The 25,656-nt window shown below is 41.1% G+C and overlaps 1 protein-coding gene across 1 annotated transcript; it reads left to right on the plus strand.

The window, feature by feature from the left end:
• Nucleotides 1–990: 990 nt before the first annotated feature.
• On the plus strand, nucleotides 991–20,534 carry CRTAP (cartilage associated protein). Its single transcript, XM_056484980.1, has 7 exons — nucleotides 991–1,559; nucleotides 5,004–5,153; nucleotides 5,762–5,933; nucleotides 8,207–8,335; nucleotides 9,269–9,414; nucleotides 11,406–11,489; nucleotides 19,848–20,534. Exons 1-7 carry the CDS (start codon nucleotides 1,125–1,127, stop codon nucleotides 19,905–19,907), a joined length of 1,176 nt encoding a protein of 391 aa, XP_056340955.1. The 5' UTR covers nucleotides 991–1,124; the 3' UTR covers nucleotides 19,908–20,534.
• The last annotated feature ends 5,122 nt before the right edge of the window (nucleotides 20,535–25,656 follow it).

The following is a 25,656-nucleotide window of genomic DNA, read 5'->3' on the forward strand; positions in this document are numbered from 1 at the left end:
TAAAAACAGAAAGAATAGACAGAGATCTGGGCCTTCACTATTTGTCTAGTTTTGAAGCCATGCTATAATTTTAAATGGCTCTACACAAGTTTTTCCCAAGCTGGAGGGTTCTCCAGCCCCAAGATTGCCACTGACCAATGCAGGAGTCCCTCAAGAACAGTGAAAAGAGAGCAGCTAGTCAAACTCTGATTGTGAAATCTGGGAGGTTGCATATCATCATAATGGAAATAATCTCTATGTATCAGATTGAAAGAACAATTCTAAATAACTGCTTGATTAGATCAGGAACTTTCAAATTCTTTGGAGCTACAGCCACAGCTTTTCCCACTTACTAATTAATTAATGTAGCCTGGACATCAGAAAATGCCCCAAAGCACTGCACAGAGCCAGTGGAGGATGCACTGTTGGCATTCCATAATTCACATTTGAAGTATACTTATCTGGCAAGCATCCAAAAAATGCAAAACCACTTTCCTTATAAATCTTGCACATAATTTTTCCTCAGGAAACCAAACATCTAACAGCAAAAAGAGGCAGAAATAATACTTGCAATTCTGCACTGCCTTCTAACACCATAACTAAAATTCCAGTTTCAAGGGAAATAATGCCCAGAATCCTAGGAGTATTCCAACAATGCCCCTATTGCTCTTCATCACAATATGAATGCGTGAACATACGTCACAGGTTTTGTAGATAAACACATACCAAAAAAAACTGAAGTGAACGAGACATTGATTTGGAACATACATTTTCCAAACAAAACCCCTAAATTGTGGACTGCAAAAAAAGCAATTCTTATGGACTGGGAAAACACACCTAACGAAAAGTCTCCGTGCAGACGTGGCTGCTGCCGGCCCCAGCTCCGGCTCCAGCGGGGCAGCAGCAGCACCAAAAGCGGCCGCCGGAGCCGCCGCCCCGCTCGCCCCGCCCCGCCCCGCCCCGCCCCGCCGCGCTCCCTCCCCGGGGCCGCCTCTCTCTCCGCCCCGGCCCCGAGGCCGCCTCTGCCCTGCTTCGCCCCGGCCCACCCCCTTTTCTCTCCCCTCGGCCCGGCCCGGGCCGCCTGTCCCGGCCCCGCTCCCGGCGGCGGCAGCGACGTGGTGCCGTGCGGCGGCGGGGGCGCAGCCATGTGGCTGGCGGCGCTGGCCGCGCTGCTGGCGGCGGCGGGCGCGCAGTACGAGCGCTACAGCTTCCGCAGCTTCCCGCGGGACGAGCTGATGCCGCTGGAGTCGGCCTATCGCTACGGGCTGGACCAGTACAGCACCGAGAACTGGCCCGAGAGCGTCAGCTACCTGGAGGTCAGCATGCGGCTGTACCGCCTGCTGCGCGACAGCGAGGCGTTCTGCCACCGCAACTGCAGCGCGGCCGGGCAGCCGCTGCCCGCGGCCCCCGCGGCGCTGGAGGAGCTGCGCCTCCTGTCCGGGGTGCTGCGGCGGGCGCAGTGCCTGCGGCGCTGCAAGCAGGGGCTGCCCGCCTTCCGACAGGCGCAGCCCGGCCGCGACCTGCTCGAGGAGTTCCAGCGCCGCGAGCCCTACAAGTACCTGCAGTTCGCCTACTTCAAGGTGAGACCCCCGCCGCGCCGCTCCTCGACCCCTCCTTCTTTCTCCTCCCATCTCTCTGCCCTGCCTCCACTCCCCCCCCTCCACCCGCCTCTGTCGCAGGCTCTCCTCCCCGAAGTCGCCTGGTGCGGTGCTACTCTCCAGCCACGCCAAGCGCGCCTGTCAGTGTCCTGGTGGAGAGGGACAGCGTGATGTGTCCCTGCAGGTGGCGTGTCCCAGGGCAGTCTCGAGAGACCCCAAATGCATCGTGCACCCAATGCTGGAAAAACCTCGTGTGCCGATCTCTCACCTGGCCCTCGGAGCAGGTTACTTTAGGCCACGGTTTCATTCCCCATCACCTCCTCCACATCAGTTGTCATCTACTTCACCTCCATTTCTTCCCTGCCCCATGGTCAGTCCTTTCCCTCCTAGGCTGCCAGCCCTGCACTTTGTAATGCTCTCCTTGACAAGCCTTTCAGTTGTTTCCTTCCACTTCTGTAACCCACTCTGGGATTTGTGCGTGCCTTGTCTTTCCCCCTGCTTGCCCGCATACCATCCAGCTTGCTCTTCGCTCGTTTTTTACAACTCATCCAGCATGTCCCCTAAAATCAGCCCTTCCAGTTCTTTCTAGACATCTAGCCACTGGACACTGCCTCTGTGTCCAACAGCTGTGTCATTCCTGACCCTCTCATCTTTACATCTGCCTCATTTCTAACCTTCTCTGGAACCTTTTTCAGACTCTTCACATCACAGCTCTGCTATTGTAAACGATCTTCACTACTTCTCCTTCAGCGTGTCCACCTTCTTCACTTGCTCGTTTCTGTTCCAGTTCTATGAAGTGCAGCAGCCCCCAGTCTGCGACTTGCAGATAGCCAAAGCTCCAGTTTCATTACAGCTGTGAGAAGGATGCAAGAAAAATTGGCTGCTGAAGTGGGACACTATAGTGCTAACCCTGGAATGGTATTTACCTTTTGCTCTTGTGTCAGCAAAGACTGGGAACACACTCCTCTCTTAGCAGATTTCATCTTGTTTTTCTAGCTTCTTGTCATTCTTCTGTCCAGGGTCTAATTGAGTATTTTCTCCCTTCTCATCTTCACCTTCTGTTCTCTTTATCAAGGTCCATCCTTCCTGCCATCCCCTGAGATACTGCAATTATTTACATTTGAAATAAACGGGGCCTCTCTAGAGCTGAGCTCTTTAGTTAAACCATTTTGTCTTTTAGGGATTCACTCCCAACATATCCCAGTATACATTATATAGGGTTGTATGCTTGTGCATTATTTTGAGATTGCCTGTTGAAAACACACATCCCCTAAACTGTTGCTGTATCCTGTTTTTAGGAGTGTTGTTTTGTCAGCAGTTTTTCCGAACAGACACAGGGAAATGTATTCTCATAAAACCAGAACAGTATCCACATGCTGGTGTCTAATGCCTTCCCTAAGACCATACAAAAGAACTTAACTTGATACGTCAAAGCCTCTGCCTTTTCTTTTGACTGAGAGGGCAGGAATTCCTCGAATTCTCAAAGCCATATATGGATACCAAAATTACATCACCGCAAATGTTTCCTCTTCTTATCTTCATTTAACTATTAATTCCCCCCTTGGCACGTACAAAGTTTGCAATGTATGGATAACACCAAATATAATTTCTTCCAACCATTTCAAATACAGTCAAGTAACTGCCAGGTAGGAGTGTGATAGGGAAAATGGAGAAATCCTTCCACCTCTCTTTAAACTTTTTTTTTTCAATCATGTTTGCATTAAGATTGAGCGATGTAGTTTGGTGGTTTTGCCTTTAGTGTCTGTTGTTTATATTGTGTTTCATACCAGATTTGTAGTCCAGCTCTGAGCCCTTATCTTTCTCTTGAGGAGTTCTGAATGGGGCTTCTAGAGCTACAAACTTCTGCACCCAAAGGTCTTTTTCCTGGCTGGTGGTTTCTGTGAAAGAGGAAGAAGCGGGAGGGAAATGCTTGATGTAATTTTTTAGAGTGACGATATTCAGGTGGGCTCTACAGAGAAATTTGCCACGTTGTAAGATTCTGGGAGTAGCTGTTCCTGCACTGCTGCTTGCTCCTCTGGAGGGAGCTTTCTCAGAGCCGTGGAGTTCACTTAGGATTGTTTCTACAAAATCGTTTTTAGTTTTTTACTAAGCAGTGAAAATTGAAATGAAGAGTGAATCATGGACCTAAGTAACAATGAGACTTGTCAGCCTAACAAAGAAGCAGGGTTACAGCTACAGCACAAAAGAAACCAGGCATTTGACGAAAGTGCAGCTGAGATTTCCTTTTGCATTTAGCGCAGTCTGGGCTGACTGGAAACACGTAGTTTTGGGACAGCCAGGAAGGGCAGCTGGCAGAGTTCCAGTGCTCTGGATGGGACACTCCTAGCAGCACAGCAGCAGTGGGTGGGTCAAAGTCTTGCTTTTGTGCAGCCATCTCTCAGGTTCCTGTCCCAAATGAAAGGGCACCTTTTATGGATGCAAGCAGAAGAGTGCATTGTGCACACGTCCTGTGATTCTTGCTCGTTGTTTCAAACATGCACTGCCAGAAGCTATTTCAGATGTGAGGTAGAACTCTGTGTTGCCTGTACATCAGTACTCTGAACGGGCTGATGTGGATCTCGGTCTAGAGAAAAGGGTTTAATGTTTCACAAATACCCCAGACTTTTGCTTTCTCTCGCACTCTTCCTAAATATACGCAGATATACTATATAATTTATGAAAATATGCATGTGTGTGTGTGTATATATAAAATTTTAAAAAAATCATAGATGGCATGCTCACAGAAGTGCATATGTGTTTGGTACATGCAGCTGCAAATGAGAAGTGTACACTTCACCAAGTACATCTAACAGGGATTAAAGTTAGTTTAAGAATGAGCACAGAAAATTGCTTTAGGACACAATTTTTGACCAAGTTTCTGCTGTATGCTCTAACTTTGTAATGCCACCAGGAGAATACATTATTGTAATAATGTCCTCTGTGCTGCTAGGAAAATAAGTGATATAAACACATATGAACAGTGGTAACTCCAGACCAATATCCATAGGTTAGCATCAGTACTTGCTGTGAGATTAATCCCTCTCAGGAGCCCTGGTATAGACTTTTTCTTTGTCAGCTCCATGAACAGGGGAGGGCAAGGGAAAAAAAATTAATATTTTTGATTTACAACAATCATCTATGCTATATGCAAAAATAATGGATTTCTAAAGTTAAAATAAAATTGTTCATAGTGATGCAGCTAGGAATAAAACTGAGAAGAATTATATCAGTTTTACTGTACCATTGTATCTGCTGAGGCTATGCTCTCAGTAGAAATAAATTAGTGAATATAGAGAAAGCAGGCAAATTAATTGAGAAAACTGAGAACGTTTGAATTGTTTTGGGTTTTGGTGGTTTTTGGTGGGTTTTTTTTTCCTTCCTCCAGTTAATCTTTTTTAACACCTTCTTTTCCCTATCTCTGTTTAGGCTAATAATCTTCCAAAAGCTATTGCAGCAGCTCACACATTTCTTCTGAAGCATCCAGATGATGAAATGATGCAAAGAAATATGGCCTACTATAAGAGCATACCTGATGCTGAGGAGCATATTAAAGACTTGGAGACAAAGCCTTATGAGGTATACTTATTTAGGAGAGTCTGCTCTTTTGGAATTGTTCTATTACTCCTCTTACTGGGTGAATTTCAGGAATCTCATTTGCTTATGTGTTCTTAATCTCCCTCTTCTTGGCATCTCAGTCATCTTTGTTCTGCCTTCTTGATGCATTCAGTAATTCTCACCTCTCCTGCACTTCATTGTTCCATAAATGAGTCACAGCAAATCAGACAGTGGCCTACCTGAAAGCTGCTATATGCAGATCACTGCTGGAGCTAAGCAGGTGTGTGGTTATCCAAATTCATGAGTACTGTAGTGGCACAGCTGAAAATAGCTCAGACATTTGGCTTTAAGATTCCATTGAAAATCTCCCTCACAGACTGTGCTTTAGACTGACACTGTTACTTCTCTTCAGCAGGGTTTTCTTTTGATTGGAAATGGAATTACATACTCTGCACTCTAGGAAATACCTGTTAAAATCCATTAGTCTCCAGTATTTTTTGTCCTCACAGCATCTGGAGAGCAGCTCCTACTGTCATCTAGAAATGTGGAGACATCATTTACTGTGTTTGAATTTACACAACCCTTCTCATGGGTCACTTACTGCTGATTCATTCCTGCCAAATTTTCAGAATCTCTTTGTCAGGGCTGTGAGAGCATACAATGGAGACAACTGGCGAACGTCCATCTCGGACATGGAACTGGCTCTTCCTGATTTCTTCAAAGCCTACGATGACTGCATAGCAGCCTGTGAAGGCTCCCGAGAGATCACAGATTTTAAAGACTTCTATCTTTCCATTGCAGGTGAGTGGTTAGGAAACATGAAGGAAAGATGTCCCCAAAGTGCATTTCAATTTATTCATAGGATTGGTTACCCAAGTCCTGTTCCTCAGTTTAGGCCAGTAGGTGTTTATGAGATTCAAAACTGCTTGAATTCAGGTTTACTTTTTTTCTCTCTTCAGTAACATGAATGAGGTCTATCAGGAAATTGGAACTAAGATCTTACATTAGCATGGAAGTTCTGTGTCAGAGTAAAATAGGTGTGTAAATAAGAGCTGCCCCATCTGGGTAGCAGTGGTCATCCAGCCAGGTCTCTTACCATCATTTCAGTATCAGTTTGGCCACCTTTGAGACTCAGTGGTTAGCCTCCTTTGAAATCAGCTTTGGTGGTTTGTGTAGGTCTGGTGATCCTTTCTCATAAATGACAAGATTCTGTTGGCTATTTTTAATCTTTCCTACATTAGAGTTTTACTAGTAGGTAACATCTATATTTTGTGTGTATAGCAAAAAAAAAAACCCCAAAACATTGCTTTGCAAAGGAAATGGGACATCAACTTTTTTGATTGTTGGCAAAATGGCACATAGGCATTTCCTATGCTCTTTGGCAGCAAAAGAAACAAGTAATTTCTCCAGTGCTCTGACAACTCAGTATTGTTGACAATATTTTTTGTGGAGAACACCTGCATGTTTTCTCAATAAACATAGAAATCCTCTTGCATTTTTTGTATTCTAAGGTGCCATAGGGAAAAACATTCCAGCTTTTTGTCATAAAGCCATAATATGTCTTGGTGAGGGGAAGCTTTTGTGAAGTATGTTTATACATGAGCAGCTTTAGTTGCTCATGGTATGCAGCTGGTATCCACCAGTGCAGCTGACATTGAATAACTATTGCAGGCTATTCCTCAAGCCTGACTTGTTCTTGGGCAAAACAGGCAGGTGTCTAGGATAGCAAATACAGAGTGAAGTGTGAATCACAGGTGGTCAAGCAAGGAACACAGACTTTCTTCCCCAGTGGGTCAGAGCTCTGATGTCAGGACAATCTCCAAGCCACTGTAAAGAGTAGTGTCTATGCTCAACCATGATTGACACTTAGTGTCACCCTTCCTCTTCCTCCTTGAAAAGGAAGGACAATTCCCAGAAGTAGTGATGGGAAAGAAAGGTAGGAATTACTGCATAATGTCACAATGGCCACATTCATGCATTTCAAGTATTTCGCTCTGGATATAAGAACATTCAAATTCATTTGCACTGCCTGGGCTGATCTGTGCTCATGTTCCAGGGAGAGATATTCTGGCTCCAAGGGTCTGCAGGAAGCAGATGTATATGCTTATATATGCTGCTCTTATAAAAGATGGGTCTAGTAATTTCATTTGGCCAGTTGTTTTTAGTTAGTTTCATCGGTTATTTTTAGTTAACCTGTGTTCTTCGTGTTAGGAGTTGCCAGGGATGAAAAGAGTTCTTTTGTCTTGGTCAGAAATTTGCTGCACAAGCTTAGCTAACTTCTTTCACCTGCCAAATGTGGCTAACAGGGAAACTAAGACTTCAAAATATTTCTTTTCCGTGTGGTTGATGAATGTGGTAAATCCATAAAATGCTTGAAATTTTTTGCTGGAAGGTTTTCTTGAAACATATTTTCTTGAATATAAAATTACTTACAGTCCTATATTGCATTATATATAGCAATTTTTAGACTGGGTAAGCTTGTGAACTTACATGTTCCTGGCTGAAAGTTTTTCTGTGGTGAGTAGCGAATTTTTCTCTTTCTTCTCTCTTAAAACATCCAAACTCTGGGCCCATAACACAGCCATCTCTGGAAGTTTATTTTGCAATCACCTGCTGTATCTGTCTGTGACACAGTTGTACTTAGCAGCAGGGGGACCTTATTTGTACAATAATGGAGTGAAATTGCGAAGGTTTGCAGAATTTAGAAAATAAAAGGAAGCGCTGTTAAGTTTACAGCTAGGAAATTATGCAGTGCGGGGTAATACTCTGTAAAACCCACCACCACATGCTGCCTGTAGGTGTCAGTAAAACCTAAGTGCTCACTTCTCTGGAATTCCAGCTCTCATGCCTTAAAAGTCAACCACACAGATTTTTACAGAAGGGCCTAGTATCAACACTTGATTCCTACTTCAGATGTAGATGTAGATTCTCAGAACTTCCAAGCAGCAAGATCCAGATGCTCAGGACCCAGGAGTGCATTATAAAGCCAAATTTTAATGGGTGACTAATGGGAGGGATTATAACAATTCACTCTGTGCTATCCATATCCTCTGTTGCTGTTTTCTTCATTCCAGATCATTATATTGAAGTCCTTGCATGCAAAGTGCAGTGTGAGAGCAGTCTGACACCCATTATAGGAGGCTTTGTCGTTGAAAAATTTGTGGCCACCATGTACCATTACTTGCAGTTTGCATATTATAAATGTAAGTAGTGATTTATTGTGCTTAAATAATGCTGATGTTGGATGATGTGGGACGGATTCCATTAATAATATTTTCCCTCTAATTTTGTGCTTCAGAATGTAAGTAGTGGCCTCCAGATTCTGCATTTTAAGCTGTTCTGGGACAGAAAACCTGAGTTTCCTGGTGTCTTTTGTTCCCTGTTATCACTGTAGTTAACAGACATGGGACAGAATTTCTTCCACAAACAAACCTACAGAGTATTTCATACTATTTGCCTTTTTCTAGTGGATTCTTGTTATCCTGTTAGAATGGGACTACATGGGTTTTGAAGAAAGAGGGGACCACTTAAAAGAAATTGTAGTGTTTGGTGCTCAGTGATGACATTTTTGATAGGTAAATTAATCAGTGAAAGTTGTGGTTTCTTGAGAAGCTGCTTGCACTGTAAAGAACACATGTAGCCCTTACAGCTGTTCCTACAGGCTCCAATATCAAAGGGAAAACACATCAAGCTTGATGATGTAGCATCAAGCCATTAATGACTCTTACTTGTGTTCTTTGACTACACTTTACACTTTTACTTTTCCCTCTTAATCAATCCTAGTACAGAGATGTAGGGAGGGGTTTAATATATTTTTGTTTGTTTTTTAAATAAATGTCCCAGTGCGTATCATCAAGCTGTGTGGTGATACTGGGATACCTGGCAGGAACATTTGGTTAGGATTTTCATAGAAAACCATCAGAGGTTGATGATGAGCTGATTTTTAAATCATGGCCTTAGGTGTTTCAGAACACAAAAATAGTGTATCATTTCTGGGGAGCAATTTTTTTTTCTCTATGCAGCTGGTGAGGAGGTAGAGTATGGGCTGTGTTTCCATTTGAGTTTTCCAGAGCTTAAATAATAGTAGGAATTTGTTCATTTACCTTACCTGGATTTTTTTGGTGTGTGTTTATTAGTGAATGACATGAAGAATGCAGCTTCTTGTGCTGCTAGTTACCTTCTGTTTGACGAGAAAGATGAAGTAATGAAACAGAACATGGTCTATTACCAGTACCACAAAGACAAATGGGGACTTAAAGAGGAGGATTTTCAGCCCAGATCGGTAGGTGAATTACCTAAAATGCCTTCTAGATGCTTTGAAATATTTTTCTGAAACTCAATGGGAAAATGTGTAACATCTGCTATTTCTGAAGTTTAGCACACCTTGTTTTATTAAAATCATATTGAAAGTTGTACACAGAGGTGTAGTGTGTCACGTAAACAGTGAATGTCATTATAACTCTTCCCTTTCCATTGGAATATACGACGATAACATATATGATGAGATGTAAACTCGTGCTGGTACTTCTCTGACACTTGGGCATATTTATATATTTATATACCTCTATAAATAAAGCAGCTGGCCCCTGAAATCTCTGAAGATGAAATCTCTGAGTGACATTCAGGCTTTTGTGAATCATTATTTGCCAACACATAGTTGCCCACTCGCTTGTTATTTCAGGTTCTGTGGGCATTGGAGTATGTCTGAATATGGTTACTCCAGATAAACTGACTTTCCACTTGCTCCATTTAGAACACAGTTGGGTGGATGAGGATGGAAAAAGGCTTAGGACTGTATTGCATCTAATTATCTAAATTAAAATGCTTGCTGCAAAGAAGACACCAGTCCATCCAGCAGCAATTGTCATCTGGCTTTGGAAAACTATTTTAAAAATGGGTTTCCATGCTGTTCTTAAATTTCCCTGTCCAAGGAAATTTTACAGCCTGGACTGTGACATCAAATTAGACTTTCCAGTGTTTCTCATAACCAGGATTTAAGTCATGCAGCTAAATTGTGACACTCAGTGACTGCTTAGGCATCGGTCATACGGGCTGTACAGCTAGTTAGTCATTAGCAATACATGTTGGACAAATTGAATTTAGTGCCTTCTAGTCATGGTTCTTAGAGCACTTTATTGGCACAGTTGGGAGCCTAGGCCTGCTCTGCAGGGGCACCTGAGACAAAAGACAGCAAAAATACATTTGGTTCTTTCAGGGAGCAGCAGCAAGTCTGAGCTCACAGGGGAAGGGGACTGCTTCTTCGGCACTGCTTTTGGGAGCAGAATGGTGCTGTATAACCATATTGGAGACAATGTTTCATGATGGTGGGAGTGAGGCATAGCAACAGTAGGAAACTGCAGATAGATTTGGCATACCTGTGCAGAGAGGGCAGAACAATGGCCCCACATATGCACTCTGAATGCTTCAATGATAACTTCTGGAGCTGGGGACTACAGATAATTGGATTTTAAAATGAAAAATGTTAAATGCACACAGCTGTATTTTCTTGTGCTTTGATCTGTGTAGCTATCAACAGAAGTTGCTTGCTGTCCTAATCACTTGTGTTGAATACCATAACGCCTCTGGTTTATTTTCAAAAAGTGGTAATGGAGTGACAGCAACATTTGGCTCTGGCACTAGCCCTTAGATGTTCTTGTGCAAGAGGGAGTCTCCTGTTTTCTTCCCCAAAAGGAGTTAAATGGAATAATCAAAGTGGATGACAGTTGGTGCTCACAAATGTGAGATTATGAGACTGAGCTACCCTGTGCTGTCTGGGCACGTAGCTGGGAGGTGAGGAGGGACAGGTGAGTGAGTGACCTTGCAGAGTGTCCCTAGCCCAGGCGCAGGCTGCGGGGCTGAGTCACTATCATCCAAAACAGCTCCGTGTGTCTCTTTCCCAGAACTGCCTGCTGCCTTATGCCAGCACAGGGAGACAGAGGCCATCTCCTGTCCAAAGCCCACTGGAATGCAGGCACAGGCTGCTGGCAGTCTCATTCCTTATTCTCAGACTTGCCAGTGCTTTGAAACATGAGAAATAGGAGAGTGCTTTGTTCTTGCAGTGGAGGAGCCTGTGCTTAGGAAGATCCACAGAAGAGTTTGGAACGTGCTGTTTGCTGTTTTGTTGTTTCCTTTCTCAAACACTGTGAACCCTGCCTGGGATCTGCCTTTACTAGATGTGGGTCTGACTTCACTGGGCTAGTTTCAGGAGGCATGAGATGATACTGCCCTGTTTTGCTACCCTAAAGTAACAGAAATTTGGGGGTTTTTTGATAGGAGGCAGTTCGATACCACAACATTACTACACTCCAGCTGGAAATATATGAATTTGCAAAGGAACATCTGATGGATGATGATGAGGTGAGTTTTCTAGAAATGAAATCATGGTGTGAAAAGCAGGAATCATGTTTAAAGTGAAGATGATACATAGCTGTAATTCCAGGATTTCACTAATATGGACAAATCTTGTAACCACAGCCGATTTATAATAAATTTTTGTTTGATAATTGGAATATAAGAATAACCCCAAAGAACATAATGTACTATTTAAAAAAACATGGACAGAATTAACACAAAGGTATATATATAATGCACTGAGCCAACAGTATCCGAGTTGTAACACCAGGGGGCAGAGAAATGGTGTACGTGTGTATGTATATATATATATATATATATTTAAACCAAATATTTTTCTGGGTTTGGTGTTTTGGGGGGACTGGGGGTTGTGAATTTTATTTTAATGTTGTTTAAATTAGATTTAAAGGTCCTTATGATTTTGTCCAGAAGTAACCAACCACCTAAATTGTAATTTTTATCCAAATTAAGTCTTGTTATCTGTTATTTTTTTTTTTACTTTTTATGTTCACTTGTTGATTTGTGCTTTGTCCTTGATATTTTCCTTTGTTTTGCATAAACTTAGTTTGTACTTTTTACTTTCTTTCCTATCTGCTACTTCAAACCACAGGGATGAGTAATTAAGTAGTGGGTGAAGAAGTCAATTTTGAAGGTTTCCCCCATACATTTTAGAAGAAGGGGTTATAGAGCAATCTTCAGCCTCCAGCATTGTGTGTAGAATAAACAAGAATTCATTTGGTGGCATTCATTCCTGTAGCCCCTTTCACCAGGGCAATTACAAATGATCTTGCAATCTGCAGGAGGGTGGTGCAGTGTAAACCTCTGTTAAATTTTTGGACTGACAAGGAAGTCACATTATGCTGGATTATATGTTTGGATTAAACAACCAAAATTACTGGGCCTGCTTATGCCAGAGATATCCCTACCTCACTCTCTCTCTATATTAGGAAAGTTAACATTCTTCTTCTCAGGGGGAAAGCTGAACAACTTCTGTGCTCTCCCTTGCTAGGGCCCAAAAACCTCTGAGGGATGGAGGCTGTCCGTGCCTCTGGCTTTTGGTAGTGAACTCATAAATTGCTGGCTACCAGAACTTGTCTTTGGCTGCAGGGGACTTCTAGGGAGTGCAGACAAAGCAGGAATAGCACAAAGGTAAAAACCACTACCTTGCAGTTTCTGCTCTATGAGCAGGACCTGGTAGTATAAGTGGAATTTTTTATTTTGTTTAATAGTTCTCCTGGCATGGATAGAAATGTTTGTTCCATAGGAATGTAAAAACTGATTAATACCCGGATAAGGCATTACAGTAGAAACTTTATTAAAAATTGTTAAGGATGGAGGCAAGCTCTCTTCTAAATGCACTCTTTATTTAAACCATGTGCTTCTTGGGCCATAGGCCATACCTTCTGTGAGTTTCTGTGGTCCATATTTGCTGTTTGTGGAGTTGCTTGTGGCCCAGTAAGATAGCCCTCAGGATAATCTGCAGAAAAAAAATCATCCTTTTTCCTTGACAGACGCAAAAGGGTTGTGGCAAGAGGAGCCCTTCCTGTGTGAGTGTCATTATTTTCAAGTGGAGAATCTCTCATTTTATCCAGACTTCTCAGTGCTTCCATATCCCAGATCATCCATGTATCTTTCTAAATCCCATTAGCAAAGCAAGTGAAAACATTTGGCTTCTCCAGGTATATATAGCAGTAATTGCAGGGGCTGGAACAGGCAGTAATGATTTTTGCATATGTTACTACAAGAAATACTGTCCTGCTTGTTTTACTCTATTAATGTTTTTCCACAAGGAAATGAAAAACTCTTATTTCAAACATTTAACACAGTAGAGGTGACAGAATATTAGTGCCAGCTAGCTCCAAATTACTTTTAAGAAAAAGCAATTATTCTTAAATATCCTTGCAGTTTTCCGCAGGGAAGTTAAAAGAGCATTACAGTGTTGTCATCTTAGTTGGCCATGGACAGACAAGCTTCTTGATTTCTGTTCAGATGTGTAATGCATCAAGGGTATCATGGATACAGCTCCTGGTACTGCAGGGATTTAAGTGGCAAACTGAAATGCTGTTAAGAGCCAGACACCCAGCTAGTGTAGATGTAACTCCACCCCCACGCTAATTGTATGAGACGTGTTTTTGGCCCATAAAATCAGTGTTCTTACGGTTTTTTGTTGTTTTTGTTTTTTTTTGATAGCTACTTAGCTGTTCTAAATTACATAAGAACCACAAGTATTTGGCGGGGATGAGCCTACAATGTGATTTTTCTTTCAGTACTTAATCAGTAGGTGAAAAGCTGTTGGCAGCTTTTTTGGACACATTTCTTTTTATTTGTATATAGTGTGTGTTCCATTTGCATAGTGGCTGAAATGAAAATGCTCTGTGTTTCATGACATCCATGTAGTGCAAAAGAGAAAAAGTACTGAACTAATGTGACTGGTGGAAAGAGGACATATGGAATAGCATCAAAACAGAAGGGCCCCAGTGGAGTACTGATAGCAAATAGCAATCTGATTTCAGCCCATTTTTCTGTTTGGGAATTGCTAACAATGTACTTGGAGCTCTATTAACTCATTCCTTGCATATATTCGAATTATTTACACAAGTGTGCTTGTAATAGCAAGTTGTAAGTGGAGATCTGAAACCCTGCCCTGCCTGTGACCTCAGCACAGCACCAGCAGTACTGCTGCCCTGAGAAGAGCTGATGGCAGCTGTTTCAGAGAGTTGCCAGCTGATGGGCAGTATTGTGCTCCCTGTTCAACATACACTTTTTTAAAGAAAAAAGAAGATGAGGGGTTTTTTTCCATCATCATTTTCTAGTGGAGATTCTTCCCATATGGCTGGGTCTTTCTGCTTTCTCCTCTTGCTTCTACACCACTGGATCAGTGTCTTGGTCAAAGGTATTCCTCCTCCCATTTAAGCCACTTCTCATGGGAAGCTGCCAGCATGGTTGGGCTTAAATGTCAGGATGGCCCCAAGCTCCAGGTATTGGCATTAGGAGGAACTTCTACTGCCCAGATTCTCTTAGGCTTCTGCATGCAGCATAAAGCAGGCAAGAGAGAACAAGTAGAGCTCAGAAACAAGGCCACTGGAAGGCTACTGCTTTCAGTGCAATTGGAGCAATATTGAAGTCCCTCTGAAATTGGGTTGACTGATGTTTTATAGGCATTATAAATATGTTAAAAGGAAAGCATATTTATTGGTTTACTGTAAAATACTACTGTAATAACTGCAGTGTACTGTAATCTCCCACAATATATGGGAAAAGAACAGTTAAAGGTTCAGAATATATCATTAAAGTGAAATGGAAAAATATTTGAGAATGTAGTTAATATTAATTTAAAAAACAACTAAGCTTTCTTAATACTGGGGGGAAAAAATGCCCTAAAAGCATGTGGCAGTTGGTTACACTGTGGACTAAGTTTCTGAAAAAGAAATAAGTTGAGGGCCAAATAATTTTTCTGCACAAACAATTGAGGGATTTTCTTATTTTTTTCCCAGCTAGAATGTGAGGAATGTCCAGCCTGGACTGTACAGCTTATGGAAGTTCTGGCAGGGCTTTGAGGTGGTTACAGTGAGCTCTCAGGTTTTAACTGAAGGTTAGACCAAGAAACTTTCTCTTGGTTGAAGGCTGAATAAACCTTTCAGGCTAAGCCACTCGTTGACACATGCCTTACTGTTACCCTGAAATAATATTTTCCCCCTCCAAAACATTGCTGGCCAATGAGCTGTGTGGTGTGTATGTGAAGGGTCTGTTAGGTCCATGGAGCATATGTTCTTCACAGTCATCCATATCAAACCTTTGTCTTCATTCTTGCAAGGTGAATTATTTGTTCTTGGACAAAATCTGCTGGTTTTCATAACCTAATCCTTGTGACTACTCCCATTACTTACTGGATAGTTACAGGACAGTAATTAATTATAGAGCAGCTATCTCCTCACCTAGAGGCCACCCTTCTCACAATCCAATCACCTACACCCAAGTACATTAAGCAATCAGATCTGTTGCTCTCACTGTTGCACAAGTTTCCAATCATTGAGGTCTTTGAACTTTTGCAAAATTTGAATTTTTGCACTGAAGGACAGCTGAGGGACATTTGGTGAGATAAATATTTTCCTTCTAGGTCATAGATGATAAGAAAACAAAGATCCAGCCAATTCTTCATGTTGTATATTGTCTCTTAAGACTGTTTGTTGGGTGAGTCAGAATAAAAGCTGTTTCCCATTCATTGACTGGTAATCACACATAAAAGCATGTCCAGAATAATAATTTTCTGTGGATCTTAATTCATTCTACAACGCTATCTTTTATTATCTTCTCTGTTGCTTCCCTGAAGAACAGATATCCCACTGCAGTACATATGGAATCCCTATAGGAGAGGCCATCAGCAGATCTGCATAGGAAAGTATGGGTTATTAGAAGCAAGCTAATGGTTTCCCATAACTTTTCCAGTCCATACTGAGAAGCAACAGAACAGATTATAGGTGGAGGCAAGGACCCATGAATGAATCATGCTTGGCAGAAGGCAATTGTTGCAAGTAATGGCAAAGTGTCTGGGTCTGTCAGTGGGCAATGCAACCGCTGCTTGCTACTGTTCTTAAATTATGTGTTGAAAGAAAAGTTCATGCTGGACCATCAGCCTCAAGTATGCCATAACAGAGCCAGGTACTTGCAGGTCTTCCTCTTTGCTGTTTTGTTTTAATAGTTGGATAGGAGTCTCCAAAGTAAAGATGTTACTCCAAAAATGTTATGTTTTGTGAGTGTGAATGCGACATTTAATGTTGCATAAGGAAGGACCTGGCCCAATGCATGTCATGGTCTTGGACACTCAGTACACTGAGGTACTAAATGAGTACTTCTCCTTTTTAGGTCCTTTTTTTCCCCAATGCTCTAGCTTCTCTTTTTTTTGTGCCCCAGTCTCAGTAGCCTGGGTTCGCTTATTCAGAATTGACCAAGAACTCTGTTTTAATTTTTTTTTTTTTGTTTTAATTATAATCCACCTACTCACATACCCTCTTTACCCTCTGGAAAACCTTCTTAAATTAATTACTGTGGCAAAAAACTTGTTCTTTCTGTCTGTGCCTCTGTTCAGTTGTTAATCTACGCCAAGGGTGCTCACTTTGCATATCTAGCAGATAATTGGAAGTTCCAGTTGGAGAGATCAGCTTCTCTGATTCCTCCTACCACTCAGACCAGTCTGGGAACATTCCCCTTTTTCTGCTCGATACATACCTCCTGCATTTCAGGCTGTACCTGTTCCATCTTTTCCCATGCATCCTTGGCCTGTCAGTCCCACTTTCCACTGGCCATCCCTCGATGTGGGGAGGGAAGAGGTTGGTAGCACACAGAGGGAGGTTGTGGGGTGCTCAACCTGTACCTGGCAAGCCTGGAGGACACAACTGTGGACCGAGGGCTAGGCATGGAGGAAAAGCTTCTCTGCAGCTGATCGAGCAGCCCATGTGTGTGTACTTGCCGCTTGTTGGCTGCCTAGCTATCACTCTCAGTTGCTCTGGCAGCAAACCCTTCTCTTCGCGAGCATAGCCAGACTTCATGTCCTGGTTTCCTACCTAGCAGCCAGACGGCTGCATCGCCCTTTGCGCCATGGATTGCTCACCACGATTTGCATCAGCACTGGGCTGGAGCAGTGTATTTGTGCTCCCTGCATTGGAGCTGGTGGCTGTTGTGCCCTTGAGTAGCTGGCAGTGGAAAGAATTATGGGTTTCCAGCCGACTTTGCATGGAAAATTGGAGTAAATCGTATCAAAGACTCATTTCAGCCCCCAGGTCTGCAGGCACAGATCAGCACGAAGTTATTAGATGTCAGTCAAAGGAAAGATTTTTTTTCTGTAGAACGACCACCTGTGGTATATGTACTGAGTTCAGCCATTCTAAGTGTCTGGTGCAATGTGAAGTGAGTGCTAATGGGACAAGGACAGTGATGGGCCTGGTCACAGCTACCAGTGTGACAATGTGATTGCCTCCTCTGAGACAGCAGTATCACCTGTTCATTGACTGCCAACCACTCTATTGACAACTGTAAATGTTTTACATTTTGATCGTGAAGGCACAGACAAAAATATTTTAACTGGGTTTTTGTTTGTTGTTTATCTAGAGGTTTTGCCTTTTCCAAAATAACCAACATCCAGGCAATTATTCAGTTGCATTGTATTCAATATATTCAGTTATACAAATCAGTTATATCAGCATATTTTATGTATATTGTTTCAGCAACTGTTTTTATATTTTTTGCCATATTTTAGCCTCTCTTTTTCCTAAGTACATCTACTCAGACCACAATAGCTTCTGCAATGCTTTCCTTTAGAGCTCAATTTCAGTCACTAGAGAGTTCAGATTTGTTTGGGGGTTTTTTCCTAATACTGTTGCATTTAAATATCCTATTTAATTTCTTACATGTTTCTAGATTTGAAAACATACCAGAAATTAAAAACTTGAATTTTGTTTGTATGTTGTGTGTCTTCTGAAAAATTCTATCTTAGTAATGAGCATGACAATAATAGGAATTTGGATATTTAAATCTTTTTAACAAATTCAAAGCACAACAAATTGCCATCTTTCAGGACTTGCCAAAATAACTTCACAGTTGCAAAATCTCAGTGGTCTTTTGAGATGGAACTGTGAAGCAGGGAACAAGAACAGCACTTATTTCAGCCAGCTTTCCTCCTGCTTTTATTTTTGTTTGCTTAGTTTCATTATTTCTCTCCCAGCTAATCATACTTCTTAAAAGTGTGATGTTAATACATTTTAATCACAATATCCACTATACCATTGTTGTATTCAAAATAGACAAAATTTCTCTATTCCTCTTACTGTTTTCATAGACAGAGTTTTAATTCCCTTTTCTTACCAGAATAGAAAACGGTAAAATTTTGAGTCTCAGAATATTTCTAGAAGATATTGTCTTTCTAAGGAATGCCTATTTAGACAAAAATGTGCTAAAAATATAATTTGGATTGTAAACATAAATTAAACAGACTTAGAAGCTTAATGCAGTTCACAGAGACTTGGAATGGGTGGTGAAGGAAAGAAGGAAAATGAGCCTCCAAACAAGGATTTCTTGCTTTCAACACAACTGGTATAAGTTCTCATTAATTTAAATATGAGAGTGAGTATGAACTGATCAAGTTTTCCAGCAGAAAATGACAATTTGTTTTTGAAAAAAGCCTAAATGACATCTTAAGACCTTCTTAGACCATAGGTTTATGTCAAGAAAGAAAGGACAGGAAGGTTTAAAAAAAACAAAGTTAAATGAAGAGTTTAGCAGAACATTGTAGTACTAGAATAAAAGGTTGAGAATGTGGTATTTGAGCATCTGCATCTTTCTGCTTTAAGTTGCATCAAAAAGTGAGGATAGGCACAGACATTCCCACAGGGTCTTCCCTCTCAGGCAGTATTTATGAACTGTGCATGGAAGGCAAACCAGAAAATACTGGTGTTTCTGAGGATGCCAGCAGTTGGGCTGCCACAGTCAGTTTTGAGTAGTTTGGAGATGCTGCTGGACATTTGCTGTTGACCACCTGCTTTTCACCACTGGAGGTCTTACCTTGGTGATCACAGAAGGTTTTAGCTCAGTTGCTGTAGTTTAGTTGACAAAACAGTAAGTTCCAGCCAGTGGCACTGTATCATCCCAGAGTACTCAGGCTTGACTGCAGGAAGACATTTTACTAAGGTATAGGACATAGAACTACGTTAGAAGTAGTTAAAATAAAGTTGAATTGCTATATTGTGTTGGTGCCCTGTGTGAGCAGAATGGAGCTTATAAAGTTTCTGGTCTGAATCTAAATCCAGTATATTTGTTTCCAGTATGGAAAGCATTCTAATATCTCTGGCTCTTCACATTTTTTTGCTGAAGCATGTCTTGTGAAGATCTGTGGTTGAAAATGGAGAAGGTGTGTGTTGAAGGGTGTGACGGGACATAAAGAGTTAGAGCAGACATACAAAGTCAAAGTTATGGTTCTACAAGACGCTTTGGCTTTGAATTTTGAAGCTTTCTAAAATTTTTTAATGTTTTATGGTATTCTAACAACTTCCTAATTTAACAGGTGCTTTAAACATTTATCTCTCTCTATGTTTGAGGATTTCATTGTCTGTTTAAGTACCTGTAAAAGTATGAGAGGATTTACTGTGAAGTGTATAACATTTTTCCTTTTAAGGTCTATGTCACTGCAAGTCTTGTGCTATGTTTGTGTGGGCCATTTACTTGCATTTTATAGGTTTGTTGTACTAATGTCTGCATGGAGGGTGTTAAAAACATTCAGACACCCATTATTACAGTTTATTTTTTTATTAAAATAGAAATTTCCCACCAGTGTTGGGGGGTTAATTTTGTTCTGTTAAATTTAATCATTTCTAGGGTGAAGTTGTGGAATTCCTTGATGAGCTGTTAGAAGTGGAGGAAAAGAAGGAATCCTGATGAATGAAACTACCACAAAGTATTTTTCAGAAATGAAGACTCACCATTGCTTCTTACTATTGTTTTTGATCACCTGTAGTTCCAGTTAGATATACCTCAAAGGTGCTTCTTTAAGCTGCACCTTTTCTCCCAAGATCCACTCCTGAAAGGTCACTTTCATGCTGCACTGCCTTTTCTGTAAGCATGGTTTTTCACTGTGCAGAACTGGTGCACGTGAGTTTCCCTCTTGAGCTTTCTTTCCCTTGCACAAACACAACAAAACAGACTATTTCTGTTTTCTGGCACAGCACTATGCTGTTCTACTAAGTTGTAGCAGTATGGCTAAATTCTCAAGAACTTTTGTTAGTTATGAGCTATGGAAGACATAGCAGTTCCTCTTTCTGAGCTATGGATTGTATTATTTATATATGTCTTTTTTATGTGACGGTGAATAAAGTGATAATGCATCCCAGTGCACCTGAAGATATTAAGGTACATTTAAATAGCTGAAATAAGATGATTAACAAAGCACAACTAATGATCTTGTAACATTGCTTAAAGAATTATGAAAGCAGTGTTGATCCTTCTTGAAAGCTAAATTGAATTCCACTGTGTGAAACTGAGAATAAAAATAATTTTTTCTTCCTACCAGTTCTTACTCTTTCTGTTGAAATAGCCTATGGTCCCTGTTGAGGTGGGGCCAGTCTTGTATGAAATACTGATTATTGATGTATTTAGTATTCTCTTCTGTAAAAAAATAATTTGTGTGGTTTTTTCAGCTTGGTGGGACTATCTGCATAATTTTAATCCAAAGGTAAGTAGAGGTGGAAACTGAGGTGATTTGCAGTGGAATAATGAAAAATAATTACATGTGAATTCCTGTCCTTTTGATTAACTGTACCCCAGAATCCAGTACAGAAGTAGTGGTGCAGATCAAATGTGATAGAGAAGAGAAATGAATTAAGTGAACTAATGAACTAAGTTTACTGAAGAGTTAATATGCCCTTGAACTCAGAGAAGGATACAGGATTTCATCCCGTGCTTTCTGTTTTGTTTTCAAGGATCAAGTCCTGCAAGTGGTTTCATCCTGCTTGCATCAAGAGGAGCTGAGCATTCAGTGCATATGAGCATCCAGATGAGCATTCACCTCCTATGGTGGAACTGTAATTCAGCTGAATGGAAGTGAATTACAAATGCTTATTCTGCTTTGAGTTTTTAAAAAGGCAAAACATGATCTACATTAGCTTGCCAAGTCGTTGCTGCTCTAGTTTATATAAACTGTAGTAGTCTACACTATTGAGTGTCTGTAGGGAATAAGAAGGAGAATTCATAGGATGATGTTTCAGTGTCCTTCAGCATATGATAGCAATGAAATATTTGAATTTGAGTGTAAAAGATATTTGGAATATCAGATTGGCTTTTTTAACTGCTTTAATATAAATCACAACTAATCCACTAATGAAGTTGATGGGCAGACTGTTTTAATCTCAAAATGAAAATCTATCAAGAGCCTTTTAACTTTAGGAGATTTGCCCAGTTCAACTTTTGATAGGGAGACCGGAATCTGGGTTGCTGTGTGCCTTGAGCTGACAAATGTGTGTATCACATTTCCTGCACAATATTTTTACTCCGTTCATTGTAATTTTATGTAAGAATTGAAATTTGCTTTTAAAAATTGTTAACAAGCAGTTGATTGTTAACCATCACTTCACCCCATGAAATACATGTAATATTCTCCGTGTAAATTCTCCAATTTATCCTCAATTTTCTCTTCTTGGAGGTATGTGTATGCTCAAAGGAGAGTTACTGCTCTGGAGTCCCCTTTTGTCCTTCTGCCTTCCAGCCTGCATGGACAACTACAGATTTTGTCCTCAAGAGCTCAACCGGTGATGAGGGAAGACCTCATTGCAGTCTACAACTTCCTTGTGAGGGGTAAAAGGAGGGGCAGGTGCTGATCTCTGCTCTGTGGTGACCTGTTAGAGCCGTAACAAGAGATGCAGGCTCTTTAAACTATTGTTTGTTTTATCCAGATGATACAGCAATTCACAGCTCGTGGGTGACAAAGCCTAGCCACAGCTGTAGCTCGTCTGAAGTCGTTTTTGGTTCTGGTTGCAATGCGTTATAAACTTTTCTTTGCTGAGCATCTTAATGCATAAAAACCAGTCAATATCTTTATTATTACCTGTAGCCTATCATAACTACTAACATTACCATATTCATGTTACTATATTCCAATCACAAAAAGTTAGTATGTTACAGTTTAAGCTAGAAATTGTTTTTCAGTTTTCATGCAGTGGAAAATTCCGAGACCTTTTTTCTACTTGCAATATCAGCAGTCTTGTTTGCCTGTGGAATCTTTTTGCTTGGTAAAAACATCTGTTTGAGGTGGGTTTATCCTTTGCTCTGAGCCGTAAAAGCCCCTTCTAACATACCCTTTGCCTTCTTAGTTATCCAGTAAGACTGGCTCAGCAATTCTTTTCTTCTATATTAAAACTTGCTTTCAATTCTATTCCTTCTTCAGATTCTACATTCAAAGAGCTTCCTGCTAAGCATTCATATCTGTGAGACTTTCATGTCAAACTTTCATCCATCCTAACAGTGACCAGTGACACGACCCAAGGGAATGGACTGAAGCTGTGTCAGGGGAGATTTAGATTAGATATAAGAGGAAGGTTCTTCACCCAAAGGGTGGTTGGAAACTGGAACAGGCTCCCCAAGGAAAGGATCACAGCACCAAGCCTGACAGTTCCACAAGCATTTGGACAATGTTCTCAGTCACATGGTGTAACTCTTGGGGTGTCCTGTGCAGGGCCAGGAGTTGGACTCCATGATCCATGTGGGTGCCTTGCAGCTCATAATATTGTGTGATTCTGTGATTCCATGATAGCTTCATCTTTGGTACTCTAGCATTCAAATCCAGAAATCTCGCCATTAAAGGGTGTGGAGCTGGTTGGAGATGGATGTATCCGTCTACATTACCTTTGTTTTACAGCATATTTAATTCACTTTTTTGCTATCACCATTTACCAAACTGACTTCAGAGCTCTGCCAAGTTCTGGCTGTTGCCTGGCTCTTTGTTTCTGTGGTGCCCTGTCGTGCCCCAGCTGCTCCAAGACAGATGGTTGTAATTCAGGTTCCTGAGCCCAAGGTGGTCCATGACTATACATCCTGTGTGGAAATAACACGTGCATAAAGCTCCCTAATCAGGTGTTGCCTGTTGGTGGAGCAAGTAGCATAGACTGCAGTAGGTACTGCAAGATGAAAGAAAATAAGTTCCAGAACCTCTTTGTTTTGCACCCAGAATTATTTCTCTCCAGTTAAAGAACTCCATTGTCCTTTCCAGCACTAATTGTCTGAGATTCCTATTATGTTTTTTAAAGAGCAAAGAACATGGTAGAATACTGCCATATTTTCAATCCACCAGTAAAAACTAAGCACCAGAGTTACCTGTTTTGTCATTTGACTTCAACAGATTACAGAGGGAATACACTTGGTGCCTATGAACCCTAATTTTTTCCTCTTCATTGAACAGTTTTTCAATGGTTATTGCAAGTCTCTCAGATATTATCAATTCTCTGGCAAGCTTGTGATTTGGTCTTCAAGGCTTCCTTAGCTAATCCCTTTTCATGTTCACTCATTTCCTCACCTCTTGATTTTGCAGCTAAACTCCCCTCCCAGTGTGCCTTCTCAGGTGGGGATTTCATGGCTTGCTAAGATGTCCATTAGCCAATGATTTATTTTTCTTAAGCCTACCTAGAGTAAATCTGATGTGCTTTACCATTTGATTTAACTTGAGGAGACAACTGATACTCTTGTGGGCTCATGAGATGGCACCATCATCCCTTTTTCATTTTGTTTGAGTATCTGGATTTTTTTTCTGGCTTTCTTAATTTCCACTATGTATTCCAAACCAGTTCCATCTTAATAAGTACAAGTAGTTCTCAAACCCTTGTTCTTTTCTAATGAGAAATAGCTCCTCTTCCAGTTCTTCAGTATTTATTGTGGCTTCTTTCAGCATTCTCAGGTTCTTTTAACTGATTTTTCTTTTCCTGCTGCTATTGTTAAATGCCAACATTTACATGTGACTGTAATAGCTTAGTGTCTCTTTTTCCACTTCTCTGATACTGCCAACTCTTCTTGGGAGGCTGTGGGAATTTTCCTGCCTCCCTTCTGTCACCCCAAATTCCTGCAGTTGTGAGTTGTCTGCCTCAGACGTTAGCAGCTTCTGCCTAACCTAATGGGATATTTAGATTTGTCTCTACTTTTGGTAAGGTTTACAGTATGATGCTGAAGCTCATGGGAGCATCATCTTTGTTGAGCACAACTTGTTCATGTGACAGATTGGAATGCAGCATTGGTATGTGTCTCTGTCCACCTTGGTGGTAGTATTGCCTATTGTAGAGCTGTACAGCTACACTTTCTAATAAGTACTCACATTTCTAATAACAAAGCTGGCTATTCTGGTAGCTGCTGTTGGCCTCTGATGCTCTGTCTGTGCTCACAAGCAAGTCTACAATAATTCAATCATGTTGTTCCTTCACCACTTAGAGGCAAGTGGTGGGTGAAATCCATCTTCTGGCAGATTTGTTGCACAGGGGGCTGGCTACATGCATGTGAGTCCTGAGCTTGTTTTCTTGTTGAATGGGGTCCTACGTTGGGGAACTGCTTGGAAGTTGAAGATTAAACTAAGTCAGAAACAGTGTCACACTGAGGTGGATATTTGTTCAGGTGAAAAACACCTAAACACCTGACTGCTGGCTGTCAGGACAGTCTTTTTTATGTAAGAACTAAAATTTGGGTAAGGGAGGATATGCACAGGTTCAAAATCAGTGCATTTCCAGACTCTGCTGATAGTCTAATCCTTTTCAAATTAATGCTTGCTCTTACTGTAGCAATTCTTTTTATTACAGGCTCCTTGCGAATTCATGCTCACAAATGGTAACATTCATTAAAAAAATGGAAGGATAGTAGTGATTTTTCTCCTCAAAACTTAGTTTTGCTCCCATAAAAGAGCATTTCAGGCTTCATACTTCTGTGCTTTGGCAATTCCAATTGCCAATAAAATAGATTATGAAAAGCAAATACTTTTAGAATTATCAGTTCTGGCAAATTCAATGGGAATACAAATGTCCTGCTGGGCCCTTTCATTTGCCGTAGCAATCCTGCAAGCAGACCTTCATTACTTCTGTTGACAAGGCATGAGCCAAAAGAAAATTCAAATTACTCAGTTTTCCAGAGCTTTACTGCTTTGGAATGCTAGAATATAAACCCAAAATTTAGTCAGTTGTTGTTCTTAATTCACCCGAAGAGGCCATCCAACCAACGAGATGCCATTTCTCCATACTTTCTGGACAAACTATCCCCCTGAAAATCTGATAGTATGTCCTGCTCTACAGAGTTCTTTCTCAGTAGACTGTTGCCATCAATACCCACCATTTATGCTCATGTCCTTTACAGTGATTTATTGATCTGTGTTGATAATGGAGGTACACTTAGAAAATCTTTCCATTTCAAGAGAGTCTTCATGAAAAATGGTTTAAATAGCATGCAAATTTCCCAGCTCTGAAAATGGAGTTGTGATTAGCCAAAGATTTGTTGGATTATAAAAGTACAAGTGTTTATTATGGCTGGTACTGAGAATAAACAGTTGCCTGCATGTGTCAGCTACTATGGAAATATGTTTTTAAGTTCTAATGTGAGCTGTAAAGCAAAGCTACTTCAGTTTAAAAAATTCAATACTTAAACTGTGGGGAGAAGTAGTCAGTGCCAG

Source organism: Oenanthe melanoleuca, chromosome 2, assembly GCF_029582105.1.
Source record: "Oenanthe melanoleuca isolate GR-GAL-2019-014 chromosome 2, OMel1.0, whole genome shotgun sequence".
Lineage (NCBI taxonomy): Eukaryota > Metazoa > Chordata > Aves > Passeriformes > Muscicapidae > Oenanthe > Oenanthe melanoleuca.

What these genes read in the sequence shown, in the direction of transcription:
- CRTAP (XM_056484980.1), top strand. Translation starts at nt 1,125, where the DNA reads ATGTGGCTGGCGGCGCTGGCCGCGCTGCTGGCGGCGGCGGGCGCGCAG. An exon ending in TGCAGTTCGCCTACTTCAAG is followed by an intron (nt 1,560 to 5,003) that starts GTGAGACCCCCG and finishes ATCTCTGTTTAG; the next exon opens with GCTAATAATCTTCCAAAAGC. An exon ending in ATCTGATGGATGATGATGAG is followed by an intron (nt 11,490 to 19,847) that starts GTGAGTTTTCTA and finishes AATCATTTCTAG; the next exon opens with GGTGAAGTTGTGGAATTCCT.